We start from the raw sequence: 18,537 nt of genomic DNA on the forward strand, positions 1-18,537 counted from the left end.
GGGCACCGGGAGCGGGGGGGGGGCACCGGGAGGTGGAGGGGGCACCGGGAACGGGGAGGGGGGGACACACCGGGATCCGGTGGGGCAGAGCCGGGGCTTCCCCCCCCGTACCCGTACCGGGGGGCACCGGGGACTGCGGGGAGGGGGGGGCGGACCCCGGGAATCCCCCCCCGGTCACGGACCCCCGGGGGTTCCCCCGGTCCCGTTCCCCCCCCCCTCCCCGCCATCTCCTCCCGGTGCCGGCGCCAAGTGACTCTGAGGCCCCGCCCCCTCGGTACACTGACCACGCCCCCCGCCGAGGCCACGCCCCCGCTGCGCCTAGACACGCCCCGATACCCGCCCTCTTGCAACTCCGGCTCCGCCTCCCTCGGGACCCCGCCCCTCTGCTTCTTCCCCATTGGCCGAGCGGTTCCATCGGCGGGGAGAACGGAGAGAGCGCCGGCGGTGAATCCTATTGGCTGCCGGGACTCGCGGGAGAAATTCCCCGGTTGTGATTGGTTACGGTAGGAAAGGGGGGGGGGAAAGCCGGGCGGGTGCCGCGGGTGACGTCATCACCCGGGCCAGCAGGAAGTGACGCGCTCTCCAGGCGCCGCTTCCTCGGCGAGCGGCAGGAAGAAGGTTTTTTTCGGGGGGGGGGGGGGAACCCGCCGGTGGCTGAGGGTGAGGGGGCGGCCGGGACCCTGAGGGGGGGGGGTGTCGGTACCGGGGGAGCCTCCGGTAACCGGTCCCGTCCCCTCCCCGCAGAACGCCCCGCCCGCCATGGCCGCCCCCGCCAACGCGCAGAGCGCCAGCAAGACCTGGGAGCTGAGCCTGTACGAGCTGCACCGCACCCCGCAGGTCTGGGGGGGGGGACACACGCACACACACACGGGGGGGGGGGGAAGGGGAGGGGTACCCACTTGGAGGGGGGACAGGGGACACCGAGGCCTGGCAGCCCCCCAAGATTGGGGGCGACACCCCCTTGGAGGGAGGGGGGACAGGGGACACCGAGGCCTGGCAGCCCCAGAAGATTGGGGGGTGGGCACCCCCAAGGTGGGGGGTGGGTTGGGAGGGATGAGGTTTGGCACCCCTCGGGGTTGGGGGCATTGTGTGTGGGGACGGGGTGCTGTCACCCTAAATCCTGGGCGCAGGGGGGTGTCCCCGGGGTGGGGTGGGGGGACAGTGTCGCGTCACCCCAAACCCCAGAAGAGTGGGGCTGAGGCGGGGGGTGGATGGACACACGGACGCATCCTGTCACCCCCCCAGCAGCAGACCCAGATCAAGCCACCCCATCCCAGTGTCTTGTCACCCCATCGGCTGTGACGCAATGTCCCCTTTCCCTGTGTCCCTGTGTCCATCCATGTCCGTCTGTGTCCCGCCCCATCCCAGGAAGCCATCATGGACGGGACGGAGATCGCGGTGTCCCCGCGCAGCCTCCACAGCGAGTTGATGTGTCCCATCTGCCTGGACATGCTGAAGAACACCATGACCACCAAGGAATGTCTCCACCGCTTCTGCTCCGACTGTATCGTCACCGCTTTGCGCAGCGGGTACGGCGCGGCGATCGCATCACCGCCTCGGTTGGGATTCGCGCCTCGCCCATTATCCCGTTTTTTTGGTTGGGTTTTTTTTTTCTTTACCAGGAATAAGGAGTGTCCCACGTGCCGAAAAAAATTGGTTTCCAAGCGATCCCTGCGACCGGATCCTAACTTTGACGCCTTGATTTCCAAGATCTATCCCAGCCGGGATGAGTACGAAGCCCATCAGGATCGCGTCCTGGCCAAGCTCAGCCGCCTCCACAACCAGCAGGCGCTCAGCAGCAGCATCGAGGAGGGGCTCAAGATGCAGGCAATGCACAGGTAGGACCCCCCCACCAAAAAATCTGTACCCCCCCAGAGCGGATGAGGGATCCAGCGGGATCCCCCCCCGATGTCTTTGTCCTTAAATTGGAAAGAGATGGGTTGGGTGAAGCAGGAATTGGGTGGATGGTGGCATCCAAAGAGTTGTAGTCAATGGCTCCATGTCCGGATGGAGACCAGTGACGAGCGGCGTCCCTCAGGGGTCCTTACTGGGACCAGCACTGTCCCCATATCTTCTTCAGCCACATAGATGGTGGGATTGAGTGCACCCTCAGCAAGTTTGGAGGTGACCCCAGGCTGAGTGGGGTGGTTGCTACTCCAGAGCGATGGGAACCATCCAGAGGGACCTGGACAGGCTGGAGGTTCAACCAGCCCAAGGGCAAGGTCCTGCCCGTGGGTTGGGGCAACCCCAAACATGGACGCAGGCTGGGGGATGAAGGGATGGAGAGCGGAGAAGGACTCGGGGGATGAAGGGATGGAGAGCGGAGAAGGACTCAGGGGATGAAGGGATGGAGAGCGGAGAAGGACTCGGGGGATGAAGGGATGGAGAGCGGAGAAGGACTCGGGGGATGAAGGGATGGAGAGCGGAGAAGGACTCGGGGGATGAAGAAGCGGACGCTCGCAGCCCAGAAAGCCAACCGTCTCCCGGGCCGCATCGGAAGAAGCGTGGCCAGCAGGTCAAGGGAGGGGATTCTGCCCCTCTGCTCCGGTGAGAGCCCACCTGGAGCACTGCACCCAGGGGTCCTCAGGATAAGAAGGACACGGACCAGTTGGAGCGGGTCCAGAGGAGGCCCCGGAGATGATCCGAGGGCTGGGACACCTCTGCTATGAGGCCGGGCTGAGAGAGTTGGAGAAGAGAAGGCTGCGGGTAGACCTCGTGGTGGCCTTTCAGTCCTTCTGGGGACAGGGCTTTTAGTAAGGGCTGTCGCGATAGGACGAGGGGGGATGGGTTTTAAGCTAAAAAAGGAAAGATTTAGATCTAAAAAGAGAAGATTTTTTTACGCTGAGGGTGGCAGGACACTGGAGGAGGTTGGAGATGCCCCATCCCTGGAGACATTCAAGGCCAGGGCTCTGAGCACCCTGATGTGGTTGGAGATGTCCCTGCTCGTGGAGGAGGTGACTTCCCAAAGTCCCTTCCCACCCAAACCTTTCCGTGATTTTAATATGGAGTTGATCCCGGTTGATCCGTCGTCTCATCCCATAGGGCTCAGCGAGTTCGGAAGCTTCACCAGGAATCGGATAACGCCACATTCAGCGGCGGAGAGGACAACTGCGACAGTCGTTCCCACCTCAGCAACGCCTCAGCTCCCAGTCATCCCGAGGCCGGACCCAGTCGGAAACGTTCCCGAGCTTCCGACGATTCCGGGCCCGATCCTGATCCCGAAACCTCTCACGAGGGCGGAGGGCGGGGGAGCCCCGAGCCGGGCGCCGAACCGGGCAGCAGCGAGATCGAGCTGGTTTTCCGTCCGCATCCTCTTTTGGTGGAGAAGGGCGAGTATTCGCAGACACGGTGAGGGCAGGGATGTGGCGGGCAGGGGTTCTGTGATATGGGCAGGGGGCTCTGCTGGTGCGGACAGGGGCTCCGCTGGCGCAGGCAGGGGGTCCAGCACTCTCCCAAGACCCCCCCCAGCTCCTCGGGGTGGGTGGCAGAGCAGGGGGTGACCCCCCCCCAACCCCCCAAGGGCAGTGGGAAGCCTTCCTCTCCCTGCTGCCGGCCTCAGGCCTTCCTCCTTTTCCTCTCTCTCGCTCACCTTCCTCCTCCTCCTCCTCTTCCTTCCTCCTTTCCCCCCTCCCTTTTCCCTCCTCTCCCGCTTCTTCCCCTCTCCTTCTATCTTTTCCCTCCCTCCTCCTCCCCTTCGCCTTCTCCCTCCTCTTTCCAAATCCCCTCTCCTCTCCCCTTCCTGCCTCTCTCCTTCCTCGCTCCTCTCTCCTTCCTCGCTCCTCTCTCCTTCCTCGCTCCTCTCTCCTTCCTCGCTCCTCTCTCCTTCCTCCTCTATCTCATCTCTTGCTTCCTCCTCTCTGCTCCTGCCTCTCTCCTTTTCCTCCCTCCTCCTCCTCCTCTCCTTCTTCCTTCTCTTTCCATCTCCCCTCTTTTCCCTCCCCTTCCTGTCTCTCCTGCTTCCTCCCCTATCTCCTCTCCTGCTTCCTCCCCTCTCCTCCTGCCTCTCCTCTTCCTCCCTCCTCTCTCCCCCCTGCCCCTCTCTCCTTCTTCCTCCCCCCCTCCTCCTCCTCTCTCCCTCCTCCTCCCCGCCACCGGCAGGTACGTGAAGACGACGGCCAACGCCACGGTGGATCACCTCTCCAAGTACCTGGCCCTACGGATCGCCTTGGAGGAAGCTCCGGGGCCAGGCCCCGAGGCGACGGCCGGGCTGGAGGAGGTGAGCGAGAAGCAGTACACCATCTACATCACCACCGCCGGCGGAGCCTTCACGGTACCGGGGGGGCAATAAAAGGGGACACAGAGGGTTGGGGGGAGGGTCTTGAGGAGGGGGTGACAGAGGGTGACCCCGTTTCCTTTTCCTCCCCCCCAGACCCTCAACGGGTCCCTGACGCTGGAGCTGGTGAATGAGAAGTACTGGAAAGTCAGCAAACCCTTGGAGCTCTACTACGCGCCCACCAAGGAGCAGAAGTAGGGGGTGGGGGGGGGGAGACCCCCCCTGGCCCCCCCCGGGTCCTTCAGGACCCCCCCAGGGTCCCCCCCTGTCCCCACAGACTGGCTGGGGGCTCCTGAAGGTGTTTTTTTCTCTCTCTATCTCTGGAGCGGCAGCATCGGGGTGATGCTGGGGGGGGACACACATGGGGAGGGGGGGTGTAACGGTCCCCTGTCACCTGCTGGGGGAGGGGGAGGGGAGGTGACAATCTCAGTGCCCCCCCCAGGGAAGGATTGGGACAGGCATCATCCCCAGTCACCGACTGGTGGTAATGGGGGGGCGACATGGATGGGGACAAGCCCAGTGTCCCCTCCCCACCCAGGGAGGGGTTTGAGGGGGGGGGTGAAGTCCTGGTGCTCCCTCCCACCCCAGGGCGGGGGGGGAAGCTGGGAGCCCCCGGCCCAGGCTCCAAGGGTCGGGGGAGGACCGGGGGGGGGCATTCAGCCCTGGGGAACCCTAAGCTGGGCTGGGGGGAGACACAAAGGGAAACCCCAGTCTGGGGGTGTTCTGTACACAGGTGACACCCTCCCACCCACCATAAAATGCCCCCCCACCGTGTGTCGCGTGTCCCCCCCCCCAGTCATCTCCAGGGGACACACACAATGCTGTCCTGGATCAGGGGGACAAAAATCTATGGGGCTCGGGGGGGGGCCCTGATGCCTGACACCCCCCCGCCCCGCTCTGGGGTGAGAGAAGCCTCTGAGCAGCCAGCGGCAGCGGGGGGAAGCTGGAGGTGACACCCAGGGGGTCCCATGGCACAGGGGGGGATGACACTGCCCCCCCCCGATGTCCCCAGGGACCCCCAACTGCCCCCCTCGCCCCGAGGTTTTGTGTGCGTGTGTCCCCACCAGCAGCAGACGGCATCACCGCAGCGAGATGCCACCTCCTGCCCTTCGTCCCCCACCCCGGGGACACACACACACACCCCCCAGTGGCTGCCCCCCCCCCCCACTTTTGACACCCCCCTAACCTCCCCCGGCTCCCCCCTCGCTGTCAGCAGCAGCAATAAAGCATCTTCCTGCACCTCCTCACTTTTATCCACATGCAGCGGGGAGGAGGGGGTGGGGGGGTGACAGCAGGGACGGTAGCTGCCACCAGCATGGCCAGACAGACAGCTGGAGGGGGGGGGCCAGACAGACAGACAGATAAATCCCCCCCCCCTTTTTTTAGAAGTTGGGTTTGTGCTTCTTGAGCTCGACCATGAGGTGGTGGATGTTGATGAGCTCGGCGCGGGCGGGCAGGGAGCGGAGGGGGGGCTGCGCCAGCACCTTGTGGAACCGGTGGTAATATTGGATCAGCTGCGTCAAAGCACCCTAGGGAGAGGGCCGAGGCAGGGGTTTAAGGTGGGGGGGGGGGGCATTAGGAACCTTCCCCCCCTTCCCCAAAATCCCCCGGATCCCACCTGGATGATGCCGGTGCCGTTTTTGAAGTTGCTGAAGGAACGCATGACGTCCTGGCTGAGCGACTCCACCGCCGCCTTCCAGGTGCTGGAAAAACCTCGAGCCAGTTGTGTTACGCGGGCTGAGGAGGTTGAGGGGGGGAGATGTATAAAAATTGAGGACCCCCCCCTTCTCCTTTTCAGGGTGGGGGTCCCTAAAACTCACATTTTGGCCCCCTCCGCTTCTTACCTTCCTCCCCGCGCAGCCGTTCCAGCTGCCCTTTCTCCAGCAGCGCCTCGGCCTCCTTAACAAAGGCGATCATCCCGCCAAAGGGGGGGGAGAGGATCTCCTCGATGAATTCCTAGGGGAGGTGGGGGGGAGGTGAAGGTGACACACCCCCCCCACCCCAAGGTGTCACCCTAAAATTGGGGAAGCCCCAAAAATAGAAAGGGGGGGGGCTCTTACCTGGGTGCGGGCAGAGAGTAGCTGCTGGAAACCCTCCACCTCTTTGCTCTCCTCCACCGCCCGCTCCTGGGGGTGAGATGGGGGGGAACGACACATGGAGGTTTTGAGGCCCCCCTTTAAATTTGGGGGGGGGCTCTTGGCTTTTTTGGGGGGGGGGCGTGTTCGTTACCATGAGGACCCCCAGCATCATGTCGTAGTTGTTAATGAGGAAGATGAGCTGCTCCTTGCGGGAGGAGAACTCGGCCGCCACACGCAGCACAAAGTTTTCCACTTCCACCTTGGAGGGGGGGAGAATGGGATGGGGGGGCAGCGTGGGGGGGTCCCCAACACTCCTGGGTCCCCCCTGAAGTTTGGGGGGGGGCAAGGTGTCCCCCCAATACCTGGAGTTGCCCCAGCAGTGCGTGGGTCTTCTCGTTAGGGAAGGTCTGGTTGATGCTGACGATGGCGGAGGAGAACTCGGCGTAGCGACGGGTGATCTGGGGGGCGGGTTGGGGGTGCGAGGTGAGGGGCGGGTACGGGGGGGGACCCCAAAACCCCCTCCCCCCGCATCGCCCTCCCCATACGTAGTGAGGTCGGGTGTCGAGGAACCCCAACTTTTGGGGGTCGGTGCTCTGGATGCTCTGGATGTTCAGCTCCAGGATGTGCTTGAAGCGAGGCCACAGGATGTCCAGTAGCGTGTCCCAGTACCTGGGTGGTGGTGGGGAGACACACAGATTTGGGGGGGTCCCTGCAGGATTTTTGTGGTCCCCCGGGTGGGTGCGTTGTCCCCCCCCACTCACTTATCGACGGCGGGGATGTTGCGCTTGGCCATAATGGCTTTGAAGCGCAGGACGATGTGGATGCAGAGGAAGATGGCGATGCTGTCGTAGCAATCGCAGACGTACGCTTCCATGTGCTTCTACGTTTTTTTTTTTGCGGGGAGCGGGGGGGAACAGAGACAGACACGTCAGCCAGCGGCTTTGGGGGCCCCCCCAAAACCCCACGGCACTTCCCCCCCCAAAAAAACCTCACCAGGAACATGGTCAAGGTCTTTCCCATGACGGCGTTGAAAAGATCTTGGGCGCTGGGACCCGTCACCATAAAAAAGTCGCAGAGGAACAAATACTCGCGGCAACTGTTATCCAGGAGAGCGTAGTGCTGGCTGCGGAACAGTGACTCGAAGGGGTACTACGGACGGACAGAGGGACAGACAGAGGTCAGGACACCCCCCCGGGGCCCCCCCGCCCCGTAATTCCCTCCTCATAACTCACCCGCACGTCGCTCTTTTGGGCGGCGTGGGGGACGATGATGGGACCCTCCAGCTCGGCCGCCCCGATGACGCTGCCCCGGTTGCCCAGAGTGAAGACGGTGTTGCGGTTTTTCAGAGAGGGCTTGGAAAAAAAACGTGATGGGGGGGCAGAAATGACACGATAACGGGGGTCAAGGCAATAACATTGTGTCCCCAGCCTCCTCCCTCCCCCCCCAAAACCTCTCCCCTGTCGTCATCCTGTCCCCCATGATCCCAGGATATCTTTTTTGGCTGTGTCCTCCACACCCATGAGATCGTCCTTCTCGGCCACCTCTTCGTACTGCGGGTGACAAAACGGAGGGGAGTCAGCACCCAAAACACATCCCCCGGTGTCCCCAACGCATCCACCATCCCCCCAACACATCCCCAGCTCCCCAAACCCCACCTGGATCTTCATGAGGCGGCTGGTGTAAGATTTGAAGTAGGAGAGATAAATCTTGCTCATGGTGTCCACGTACTGCTCCCGCAGCTCCTGCGCCACTGTCCGCTCGTTGCCCAGCAGGAACTGGTAGAAGAACCTGCTCGGGGTGAGGGGAGAAGTTGGGGTACCCCCCCTGCACCCCCATTTTCTTCCCTGATCCGCCCCCCAACACCTCACCTGTACTTCAACAAGGCGTTTTGGGGGATCTGGTAGTTGGTCATGGGCTTGCGGAAGGAGTAAATCTTCTGCAGGACGAACTCCCGGATCTTGGTGACGGCCTTGGGGGGACACAGGGATGGGTTGGGGGATGCTGAGGGGTCCCCTGGGTGCTGGGGGGGGGGTCCCTTGGGTACTGGCTGGGGTCCTTTGGGTGCTGGTTGGGGTGTCCTCACCTTAATCTTGAGCTTCTCCAGGACGTGCTGGACGTCAGCGCAGGCCACAGTCTCCCTGAATGCCTGTTCCTTCACCGAGTTGATTTTCCCATTCAGCTCCTGCAGCTGCTCCAGGAATTCTGGCTCCGTCACCGGCGCCTCCAGGATGGTGCTACGAGGTGACAGAAAGGTGACACGGGGCCATGGAGGTGACAAGAGACCTCTTTCGTCCCCGTATCCCACCTGATCATGACAGCGGGGACGACCAGCTCATCCAGGAGCTGGCCCAGCTGCTCCCGTACGGCCCGGCGGTTCTTCAGCCGCAAATTCATGGCCACCGACTGCTCTTGTAACGTCCGGATCTCAGAGCTGATGCTGCTTAGGTCGCATTGGAAAGCGCTCAGCATCTGTTCCATGCGCTGCCGGGGTGGGGGGAGACACACAACAAGGGGTCAGGGGACGCCTTGGGGACACAGTGGGGGGGGGGAGGATGGACACGGAGACAGGGACACCCCGTCCCAGCCCTCACCTCCAGGATGGCGTCGCAAGCGGTGATCTGGTTGTGCAGCGACGCGATGTTCTCACTCTCTTTGATGTCTGCGGGGGCGGGTAAAGGACGTGGCGACACGTTGGGGACACATGGGGGACACTGTGTGTTCCCCCTAGGTGACAGCCACCTCCCCCCCATGCCTCCCCCCCCCAAACAAGGATACAGTCGTGGATGGAAGCGCGTTCAACCTCTTGCAGCTCCAGCTCTACCTGCTTGGAATACTGCTGCAGATCCACGCCCTACGGGGACAGCTGCGTCACTGGGGGGGACACACATGCTGGGGGGGCTGGGGATGCCGCTGTAGGGCTGGGAACGCTATAGGGCAGGGTGTTTGGGGTGTGTGGGGGAGCAAAAGCCGCTCACCGTCTTCAGGGCCTCCTGCACCAGCGCGTCCTCCAGGTTGGCCTGGATGTGAACTGGGGGTGGGGGAGGATTTATTTTTTGGGGGGGACACGACATGACAGTGGCTCGATGTCCCCGCTGTCCCCACGCCAGCCCCCTAACTGCTCCTTGCCCCATCAGCATCATCTGTTTCCCATCATCCCCCACCAAAACACCCCAGTGTCCCCCTCAGCTGTCCCCTCCCCCCTCCCTGTACCCCCATTTCCCCCCGAGCCCACCCAAAACAACCCCCTGGTCCCCCAACTCCCATCACGGCTCCCCTGTGCCCCCCCATCACTGGTCCCTCATTTCCCCCCCCCCCCCCAATAACAGGTCCCCCGTGTGTCGTCGTCCCCATAACCGGTCCCCCCGGTTTCCCCCCCCCGCCATAACCGGTCCCCCCCGGTGTCCCCCACCGTCCACTTCATCCAACACCAGATCTTCCCCCCCCAGGTCCAGCTCGGGGTCGGGGGGGCCGGGGCCCAGTTCCGCCTCCAGCTCCGTTTCCAGCGGCGGCTCCGAGACTCGAACCTGCGACAAAGGGAACGGCTCAACCCGGCCCGGGACCCCCCCGGGACCCTCAAAACCCCCCCGGGACCCCCAAAACCCCCCCGGTACTCCCCCAGCCCCGGTTCTACCTCCATCGCCGCCGCCATGACAGCCTGCCTCTGTCACGTGACGGGTGCTCCCCCTTCCCCGGCCCGGCGCGCTGACGTCACTTCCGCTTTCTTTCCCAAAGGAACCGGCGGGAGGAGGAGGCCGCAGCCATGGTGGGTGCCGGTGGTTATCGGTCGCCATCGGGGCCAGGGGGGAGGGAGAGAGCGGTGGGGAGGGAGCGGGGAGAAGCGGGGGGATATGGGGGAGCGGGGGGGGAGGGATGGAGGCGGCGGCGGGAAGAGATGGCGGCGGTGTATGGCCGGACACCCCCCCCCCCCCCCCGACCTTCTCCCCGGTGGCGGCCATGTCAGCCCCGGTGGCCAACCCCACGCCCCCCGTGACCGTGTCCCCCCCCGGTAACCGTGTCCGCGTGTCCCCCTAGTCTCTCGTCATCCCCGAGAAGTTCCAGCACATCCTGCGTGTCCTCAACACCAACATCGATGGGCGCCGGAAAATTGCTTTCGCCATCACCGCCATCAAGGTGAGGGGACAGCGGGAGTGGGATACGAGGCGGGGGGGGGGGATGACACAAGTGACGTGACGACCCCTCCACGCTTTTTGTCGCGTGTGTGTGTCCCCCCAGGGCGTGGGACGCCGCTACGCCCACGTGGTGCTGCGCAAAGCTGACATCGACCTCACCAAGCGAGCGGGCGAGCTGACCGAGGACGAGGTGAGAGGGTTGGGAGGGGACAGGGACATTTCTTGGAGGCTTGGGGACATTTCTTGGGGCTTGGGGGCATCTCCAGGGGGGCTGGAGGCATTTCTAGGAGCTTGCAGATATTTCTAGGGGCTTGGGAACATTTCTAAGGGGGTTGGGGATGTTTCTAGGTAACTTATGGGCATTTCTAGGGGCTTGTGGGCATTTCTAGGGGCTTGGGGACATCTAGGGGGCTTGGGGTTGTGTCTAGGGAGATTGGGGATATTTCCGGGGCTTGGGGACATTTCTGGAGGGTTTGGGGACATCTCTAGGGGGGTTGGGGATATTTCTAGGGAGCTTGGGGACACCTCTAGGGGTGTTGGGGACATGTCTAGGGGGATTCAGGGCATCTCTAGGGGGCTTGGGGACATTTCTAGGGGAGAGGTGATATTTCTGGGGGGGCTTGGGTACATTTCTAGGGAGGTTGGGGATATCTCTAGGATCTTGGGGACATCTCTAGGGGAGTTTGGGGCATCTAGGGGGCTTGGGGACATCTCGGGGGGGGCTGGGGACATTTAGGGGCCTGTGGACATCTCTAAGGAAGTTGGGGACATCTCTGGGGGGGTGTCCCCCCGCCCTGTCCCCCCCCAGGTGGAGCGGGTCATCACCATCATGCAGAACCCCCGACAGTACAAAATCCCCGATTGGTTCCTCAACCGGCAGAAAGACGTGAAAGACGGGAAGTACAGCCAGGTGAGGGGGGGACACACACATGGGACACCCCCCTGGGTGTCCCCCGATGTCCCGTAATGCCCCTTGATGTCCCCTAATGTGTCGTCGTCGTTCCTCTGCAGGTCTTGGCCAACGGCTTGGACAATAAACTGAGAGAGGATTTGGAGCGGTTGAAGAAAATCCGGGCACATCGGGGACTGCGACACTTCTGGGGGTGAGCGGGGGGCTTGGGGACACTGGGGGGGGCTTGGGGGCACAGGGAGTGGTGACACTAGGGGGGAATAGGGTCCTTGAGACCGCTGTCGTGTCGTCTGTCCCCCCACGTGCGGCAGGCTGGGGCACTTCTGGGGGTGAAGGGGGGGGGGATTTGGGGACATGGGACACAGGGAGGGAGGTGACACTGGTGACACGTCCCTCCTGTCTTGTCAACCCCCCCCAGGCTGCGCGTGCGAGGCCAGCACACCAAGACCACCGGCCGGCGGGGCCGCACCGTCGGTGTCTCCAAGAAGAAGTGACGGGGGCAGGGGAGGAATAAAAGTGACGTTGGTGGTGACAGAGGTGGTCCTTGTGTGTGTGTGTGGCTTCGCACGAAGATGGGGTGGGGGCTTGCACGAGGGTGGGGGGTCAGGGGAAGATGGAGGCTCCATCAAAGGACATGGCCTTGCACGAGGACAGGGCCTCGAGAAGTTGGAGCCTCACAGGAGAGCAGGGCTTCACACAGGGATGGGGAGGGTCTTTGCACAAGGATGGGACCTTGCACGAGGGGTTTCGGCCCCGGGGCCGGTGCTTTTGCACCAGGGCAAGGTCTCGCACGAGGATGGGGGCCCTCGCACGAGGATGAGGCTTTGCACAAGGATGGGATGTTGGATGAGAACGGGGCTCCATGCGGGGGCGGGGCCTCGGGAGGTGGACATTACCTTGCACGAGGATGGTGCCTTGCACGATGACGGGCCTCGCACGAGGACCTTGCACGAGGATGGGTCATTGCACGACGATGGGGCCTCGCCTGCCCACTGTACGAGGGCAGCCAGGCTTCGGGGGGGGCGGGGCAGCGGCGTGCAAGCCCCGCCCCTTTGCCGCGAGTGTGCAAGCCCCGCCTACCCGCCGCCACGCGTGTGGTATAGAGCTGCCGTCCGCCCAGCTGCCCTCAACAAACATGGCGGCGCCGGCTTCCACCCCTGGTTGCCTTCAACAAACATGGCCGCCGTCCCGCCCTCGCTGCCCTCAACCAACATGGCGGCGCCGCCGCCTCACCCTTGCCCTCCTCCAACATGGCGGCGCCGGCTTCACCCCTTCCGCCGCGCCTCTGTGTTCTGATTGGTCGCGCTCTTACCTTCCCTGTCTTCTGATTGGTCGCCACGCCGGAAAGGGCGGGGAGGCAGATCGCACATGGCGGCGGCGGCGGCAGCGAACGGCGGGAGGTCCCGCACCCTTCACCGACGGCAACGGGCCGGGCCGGGCCCCGCCGCCTCCGCCAGCCATGGCGGGGAACGGGGAGACACCGGCAGCGTGTCCGGGGTAGGGCGGGGGACTCCGGGGGGGGATCCCGCTACGGGAAAAGGGGAATTCGGGGCGGTTTCGGTACCGGGGGGGTCCCGGTGCTTTTTCCCCCCGGTACCAGGCCTCTGTCTCTCTCCACACAGAGGAAGGACCCGTTCCCCGGGCCCGCCCCGCTGCCCCGGCCCAGGGTGAAGCGGTTCCTGCGGGGGACGAAGGAGAAGGCGGTGAGAACGGGGGGGGGGAACCGGAGCCCCGGGGGGGGTCTAGAGGGGAATTCGGGGTGGGGGGGAGGACGATATTGGGGTGGGGGGGTGTCAGGGGGGCTGTGGGAGTGATTGGGGGGGGCCCTGGGGAAGGAACTGTTGGGGCGGAGGTTTGGGGGGGCTCTGGGGGTGGATATTGGGGGGGGTTGTCCCCACCTCACGGTGTGTGTGTGTCCCCCCCCCGCCAGCCCCGGGCCAAAAGCCAGCGCCTGCGGTGGCACCTGAAGCTGTCGGGGCAGCGGGAGGAAGCGGCGGCCGCCCGGGCGGCTCGGTTGGACCTGCTGCTCCCCGAGGAGCCGGGGTGAGTCCCCTGTGTCCCCTCCCCAGTGTCACCTGTGTCCCCCTCCGCCCTACTTTGTCCCCTCACACCCCCCCTTTCAACGTCCCCCCAGGTTCCTGGAGGCCGACCCTGGCGAGGACACCTGCACCATCACCCAAGGGGACATCGCTGAGGCTGTGGACATCGCCAGTGCCGCTAAGGTGGGATGGGGACACGGCGAGGCGGGGGACAAGGGACATTTGGGGGGGGGAATGACACACTGGGAGGGTCTCATCCCCTTCCTTTCCCTTTCCTGCAGCACTTTGACCTGAGGTTGGAACAGTTCGGGCCGTACCGGCTGGATTACACCCGCAACGGGCGGTGAGTTGTGCCAGGTCGGGGTGTCCCCCGCCTTGTCACCGCTCCTTGTCATCTCCTGTCCCCCCCCCTTCACCTCCTGTCCCCCTCCATTCCACAGGCACCTTCTGCTGGGGGGCCGACGGGGCCACGTGGCCGCCATGGATTGGCAGACGAAGGCACTGATGTGCGAGATCAACGTGATGGAGACGGTGACGGACGTGGCGTGAGTGCACACGGAGCATGTGCAAGGCGTGCGTGGAGCTGCAGCGGTGGTGTTGCACTGCGAGCGTGCGGAGCCGGGGACGTGTGGGCATAAGCCGCGGCACGCGCGAGTGTGAAAAGCCAAGGATGCATATGCGAAGCTCTGTGCGCAGCACCTGGCGTGTGCGTGCAAGCAAACCCGTTGTGTGCACCGCATCGGGCGCTTGCGTGCAAAGCCCCGTGGGCAGAGTCAGGGATGTGCGTGCAAACCTCTTTGTGCTGCGCACGTGTGTGCAGACGTCCATGTGTGCAAGGGGCAGGCGTGCAAACCCATCGCACGTGCCAGGTGCAGCACCACGCGCACGTGTGCAAACCCACTGCGTGTCCCACGTGCTGCGCTGTGCGCCTGCATGCAAACCCCTTGCGTGTCCTGCGTGCCGCGCTGTGCACCCACATGCAAATCCCTTGTGTCATGTTGTACACCCACGTGCAAACCCCGCTTGTGCAGCGCCGTGCACGTGCGTGCAAACCTCGTGTAGAGTCGTGGACGTGAGTGCAAACCCATTATGTGTCCCACATGCAAATCCCCTCTCTGTGCTGCACCGTGCACCCACACACAAACCCCCGCGTGCAGAGCACGAGACAACGTCTGCAAACCCCTTGCATGTCCCGTGTGCTGCGCTGTGCACCCACGTGCAAACCCTTTGCACGTGCCGCGCTGCGCCCGCGCCCGCAAACCCCTTGCATCTCGCCTGCCCCACGCGCAGCCCCGTGCAACCCTCGTCCCTTGTGCGTGTCCCCCCAACCGTGTCCCCCCCGCAGGTGGCTGCACACGGAGACGCTGCTGGCGGTGGCCCAGCGCCGGTGGCTCCACGTTTACGACAACCAAGGGCTGGAACTCAACTGCCTCAAGAGTTTTCCCGGCGTTTTACAGCTCCAATTCCTGCCTTACCATTTCCTCTTGGCCACCGCGGTGGGTGCCCACCGGGACACCAGGGTCCTCGGTGGGGTGGGGGTCAGGGAAGGGGGGGGGGAGAGGTTGGGGGGGGTGGGAAGGTCCTGATGATCTTTTTTTCTCTCTTGCAGAACGACAAAGGCTTTTTGCAATATCTGGATATTTCGGTGGGGAAGGAGGTGGCCGCGCTTTGCACCCGGGGTGGGCGTTTGGCCGTTATGGCACAGAATCCGGCTAATGCCATCATCCACCTGGGTCACAGCAACGGTAAGACCAACCCCCCCCCCCCCCCCCCAAAAAAAAAACCCAGAGGGGTGTCTTTAACTCTCTCCCTCCTTTAAATCACGTCCTTGTCCCCAGGGACAGTGACGTTGTGGAGTCCCACTGTGTCGGAGCCGCTGGTGCGGATGCTTTGCCACCGCGGTGCCCTGCGGGCACTCGCCGTCGATCCCACCGGCACGTGAGCACTGGGAAACTTTTTGGTGGGGGGACGACACACCTAATCCTATAGCTAATGAGAACCGGTGTGTCACTTTTTTGTGTGTCCCCCCCACTTATTTCTTTTCCCAGGTACATGGCGTCAGCGGGGCTGGACCGCAAACTGCGGCTGTTCGACCTGCGGACGTACCGGGTGCTGCAGGAGCTGGTGCTGCCGCAGGGTGCCGGGCACCTCGCCTTCAGCCAACGCGGGGTGCTGGCAGCCGCCTGCGGTGACCTAGTACAGGTAGGACTCCCCCCCCGACACCCCCTTGATTTGTTCCTCTTCTATGACCCCCCTAAATGTGTGTCCCCCCCAAAAAACAAGGTGTACAAGGGAGTGGGGAAGGATGGGCCACCCCAACCGTATCTCTGCCATCGCCCACCCCGGCCACCGCACGGGCTTCGCTTCTGCCCCTTCGAGGACGTCCTCGGTGCCGGCCACGGTCACGGTTTTACCAGCATTTTGGTGCCAGGTAGGGTGGCCCCCACCCAAGGGTGTCAAAAGTCGGGGGGGGGATGTTTCCAGACAACCCACCCACCCGTTATCCCCCCACCACTGCCATCTAGGTGCCGGTGAAGCCAATTTTGATGCGTTGGAGAATAATCCCTATCGCAGCCGGCGGCAGCGGCAGGAGTGGGAGGTGAAGGCGCTGCTGGAGAAGGTAATTTGGGGGGGGCACCCCCAAAACTGCTGGGGGGGGCACCCCCAAAACTGCTGGGGGGGGCCAAAAGCGCAGCTGACCCCCAAACCTTTTGCTGATCCCCTAAATCACTGCTGATCTCCTTAAACTGCTGGTGATTCCCCCAAATGGCTACTGACCCCCCGCCAAATGGCTACTGAGCCCCCCTAAACTGCTGCTGACTCCCCCCAAGCTCCTGGGGGGGGGCCCCCAAAATCCTGCTGCCCCCCGCAATCCTACTTCTGACCCCCCAAACCGCAGGTGACTCCCCCTAAAACTACTGCAGACACCCCCCAAAATGTAGCTGACCCCCCCCCAAATCTCCTGACCCCCCCAAACTCACCACTGACACACCCCCCCCCAGATCCCGGCGGAGCTGATCACGCTGGATCCGACCCAGCTGGGATGCGTGGACACGGCCAGCTTGCAGCAGAAACGGGAGGAGCGGATTCAGCGCCTGGTACTGGGGCAGGGGGTTGATCTCGATTTTGGGGTACAGTCCCCCCTCAAACCCAGCTAATCCCCCCCCTTGTATTTTTGCTGCCCCCCCCCCCCCCCCCCCAGGGTTTCGACCCTCAGGCCAAGGCCAAATTCAAACCACGGCGACGGGCGAAGGGCAACAACCTCCTGCACCGCAAGCGGAAGGTGGCCCACGAGGAGCAGCGGGTGCGTGTTGGAGACCCCCCCCGTCCATGAACCCCAAATTAATTTGGGGGGGGAGCCACCCAGCTTCATTTTATCCCCCCCCCCCTTCCCCAGGCTGTTATCCGTCAGAGCGTGGAGCAGCGAGAGCAGGAGAAGAAGGGGAAGAGGAAGGAGAGGAGGAAGGGGGAGTCCTCCCCACCCCCAAAACGTGGGGCCCTCGACCGCTTCAAGAAATAATGGGGGGGGGGGGGCACACAACACCCATTATGGGGGTCCCCAGGGTGCTGTTGTGTCCCCCCCCTGCTTGGGGGTCCCTGGGGTGTGTGTCCCCCACTGTGGGGGTCCCCTACACCCCCCTGCTCTGCACGCTCTGGGGATCCCCAACATGGCCCCCCCATTATTAAAGTCTGTCTGCCGAGCCCCTGCTGTCCCTGTGTGTCCCCATCTGCCCCCCCCCCCCCCCCCAAAAAAAAGCCAAGTGCCACCGCTGGTGTCACCAGCCCCGTCGCATTTATTGCCCGCTGGGGATGGGGACGCTGCAGCGCCTGCCAACTGGGGGGGGGGGGGGGGGCAGCGCCATGCGATGGCCTTGTCAGTCACCGTGCAACGTCCTTGTCACCGTGCACTGTCCTCGTCCTCTTTGCACCACGGCTGAGGGCTTGCAGCGACGCAACGCTGCATCCCAGCGCTGCTGCGGCTCCTCCATGTGCAACGTCCCGTGCAACGTCCTTGTCGCACCGCAGCTGATCACTTGCAGCGACGTGATGTCGCGTCCTGGTGTTGCTGCAGCTCCCTGAACACATGCAAGCCCTGTGCAACCTTGTCTTTGCACCGTGGCTGATCACTTGCAGCAGCGCAACGGTGCATCCCAGTGCTGCAGCAGCTCCTCCAACACGTGCAACGTCCCGTACAATGGTCTCGTCCTTGCTGCGCTGTAGCTGATCACTTGCAGCGACGTGATGTTGCATCCCAGGGCTGCTGCAGCTCCTGCAACACATGCAAGCCCTGTGCAATGTCCTTGTTGCACAGCAGCTGATCGCTGGCAGTGAGGCAATGCTGCATCCCAGCACTGCTGCGGCTCCTCCAACACGTGCAACATCCCGTGCGATGTCCTTGTACTCTCTGCACTATGGCTGATGGTTTGCAGCAACGCAACGCTGCATCCCAGGGCTGCTGCAGCTCGTTGAACACAAGCAACATCCTCATCCTCTTTGCCCCACAGCTGATCGCTTGCAGTGACATAATGTTGCATCCCAGGGCTGCTGCAGCTCTTCCAACACGTGCAAGCCCTGTGCAACGTCCTTGTTGTTGCTGCGCTGTGGCTGATCACTTGCAGCGATGCAACGCTGCATCCCAGCGCCGCTGCAGCTCCTTGAACACGTGCAACGTCCTCGTCCTCTTTGTACTGCGGCTGATGGCTCGCAGCAACACAACGCCGCATCCCAGGGCTGCTGCGGCTCACCAAACACGTGCGAGCCCCATGCAACGTCCTCGTCCTCTTTGCACTGCAGCTGATTGCTCGCAGCGCTGCTGCATCCCAGCGCTGCTGCAGCTCCTTGAAACACGTGCAACGTCCTCGTCCTCTCTGCGCCCCGGCTGACGGCTCGCAGCGACACCACGCCGCATCCCAGCGCTGCTGCGGCTCCTCCAACACGCGCGAGCCCCGTGCGACGTCCTCGGCCCCGCCGCACCGTCCCCCTCCCCGCTCACTGCCAAAGCCACTCGCCGACGGCCAGCGCCTTGCACCGCAGCACGCCCAGCGCCCGCTGCAACGCGTTACAACCCCCCCCCTCTCCTTGCAACAACCCCCAGACCCTCCGCAAC

General features: G+C 63.7%; 4 protein-coding genes across 6 annotated transcripts; 3 read left to right on the top strand and 1 right to left on the bottom strand.

The window, feature by feature from the left end:
* The first annotated feature begins 539 nt into the window (after window positions 1–539).
* Window positions 540–5,512, top strand: RING1 (ring finger protein 1). 3 transcript variants are annotated; one of them, XM_075019195.1, is made up of 7 exons: window positions 540–618; window positions 745–837; window positions 1,369–1,529; window positions 1,623–1,838; window positions 3,043–3,348; window positions 4,099–4,270; window positions 4,370–5,512. In XM_075019195.1, exons 2-7 carry the CDS (start codon window positions 760–762, stop codon window positions 4,469–4,471), a joined length of 1,035 nt encoding a protein of 344 aa, XP_074875296.1. In that variant the 5' UTR covers window positions 540–618; window positions 745–759; the 3' UTR covers window positions 4,472–5,512. The 3 variants fall into 3 exon arrangements, with proteins under 3 accessions (XP_074875296.1, XP_074875295.1, XP_074875297.1); XM_075019194.1 differs by having other exon boundaries at window positions 598–660; XM_075019196.1 differs by having other exon boundaries at window positions 598–660; window positions 4,099–4,216.
* Window positions 5,513–5,563: 51 nt separating this feature from the next.
* VPS52 (VPS52 subunit of GARP complex) lies at window positions 5,564–10,036 on the bottom strand. Its single transcript, XM_075019098.1, has 20 exons — window positions 9,983–10,036; window positions 9,761–9,875; window positions 9,327–9,379; window positions 9,127–9,202; window positions 8,943–9,010; window positions 8,657–8,832; window positions 8,435–8,585; window positions 8,220–8,320; window positions 8,007–8,139; window positions 7,844–7,901; window positions 7,584–7,717; window positions 7,345–7,500; window positions 7,113–7,231; window positions 6,897–7,020; window positions 6,714–6,809; window positions 6,503–6,610; window positions 6,334–6,399; window positions 6,118–6,229; window positions 5,892–6,010; window positions 5,564–5,802 (listed from the first exon to the last, which is right to left on the bottom strand). Exons 1-20 carry the CDS (start codon window positions 9,998–10,000, stop codon window positions 5,656–5,658), a joined length of 2,130 nt encoding a protein of 709 aa, XP_074875199.1. The 5' UTR covers window positions 10,001–10,036; the 3' UTR covers window positions 5,564–5,655.
* Window positions 10,023–11,923, top strand: RPS18 (ribosomal protein S18). The gene is made up of 6 exons (XM_075019264.1): window positions 10,023–10,114; window positions 10,384–10,482; window positions 10,585–10,671; window positions 11,290–11,391; window positions 11,493–11,584; window positions 11,810–11,923. Exons 1-6 carry the CDS (start codon window positions 10,112–10,114, stop codon window positions 11,883–11,885), a joined length of 459 nt encoding a protein of 152 aa, XP_074875365.1. The 5' UTR covers window positions 10,023–10,111; the 3' UTR covers window positions 11,886–11,923.
* Window positions 11,924–12,744: 821 nt separating this feature from the next.
* WDR46 (WD repeat domain 46) lies at window positions 12,745–17,126 on the top strand. Its single transcript, XM_075019124.1, has 15 exons — window positions 12,745–12,888; window positions 13,014–13,094; window positions 13,322–13,434; window positions 13,526–13,613; window positions 13,712–13,773; window positions 13,871–13,975; window positions 14,776–14,926; window positions 15,040–15,175; window positions 15,269–15,368; window positions 15,479–15,632; window positions 15,714–15,861; window positions 15,956–16,050; window positions 16,433–16,528; window positions 16,633–16,734; window positions 16,828–17,126. The coding sequence occupies exons 1-15, from the start codon at window positions 12,760–12,762 to the stop codon at window positions 16,948–16,950; spliced, it is 1,683 nt and encodes a 560-aa protein (XP_074875225.1). The 5' UTR covers window positions 12,745–12,759; the 3' UTR covers window positions 16,951–17,126.
* The last annotated feature ends 1,411 nt before the right edge of the window (window positions 17,127–18,537 follow it).

The sequence above is a fragment of the Buteo buteo genome, chromosome 32 (assembly GCF_964188355.1).
Source record: "Buteo buteo chromosome 32, bButBut1.hap1.1, whole genome shotgun sequence".
NCBI classification, from domain to species: domain Eukaryota; kingdom Metazoa; phylum Chordata; class Aves; order Accipitriformes; family Accipitridae; genus Buteo; species Buteo buteo.

Bases quoted from the DNA above. Each gene is read 5' to 3' on its own strand.
- RING1 (XM_075019195.1), top strand. From the start codon at position 760: ATGGCCGCCCCCGCCAACGCGCAGAGCGCCAGCAAGACCTGGGAGCTG. The intron at 1,530-1,622 runs GTACGGCGCGGC...TTTCTTTACCAG, and splicing joins GTCACCGCTTTGCGCAGCGG to GAATAAGGAGTGTCCCACGT. The intron at 4,271-4,369 runs GTACCGGGGGGG...CCTCCCCCCCAG, and splicing joins CCGCCGGCGGAGCCTTCACG to ACCCTCAACGGGTCCCTGAC.
- VPS52 (XM_075019098.1), bottom strand. The intron at 9,011-9,126 runs GTATCCTTGTTT...CCGCCCCCGCAG, and splicing joins ACGCGCTTCCATCCACGACT to ACATCAAAGAGAGTGAGAAC. The intron at 8,140-8,219 runs GTGAGGTGTTGG...CACCCCGAGCAG, and splicing joins AACGCCTTGTTGAAGTACAG to GTTCTTCTACCAGTTCCTGC.
- RPS18 (XM_075019264.1), top strand. The intron at 10,672-11,289 runs GTGAGAGGGTTG...GTCCCCCCCCAG, and splicing joins GCGAGCTGACCGAGGACGAG to GTGGAGCGGGTCATCACCAT. The intron at 11,392-11,492 runs GTGAGGGGGGGA...GTTCCTCTGCAG, and splicing joins AAGACGGGAAGTACAGCCAG to GTCTTGGCCAACGGCTTGGA.
- WDR46 (XM_075019124.1), top strand. From the start codon at position 12,760: ATGGCGGCGGCGGCGGCAGCGAACGGCGGGAGGTCCCGCACCCTTCAC. The intron at 13,435-13,525 runs GTGAGTCCCCTG...ACGTCCCCCCAG, and splicing joins CTGCTCCCCGAGGAGCCGGG to GTTCCTGGAGGCCGACCCTG. The intron at 15,369-15,478 runs GTGAGCACTGGG...TTCTTTTCCCAG, and splicing joins GCCGTCGATCCCACCGGCAC to GTACATGGCGTCAGCGGGGC.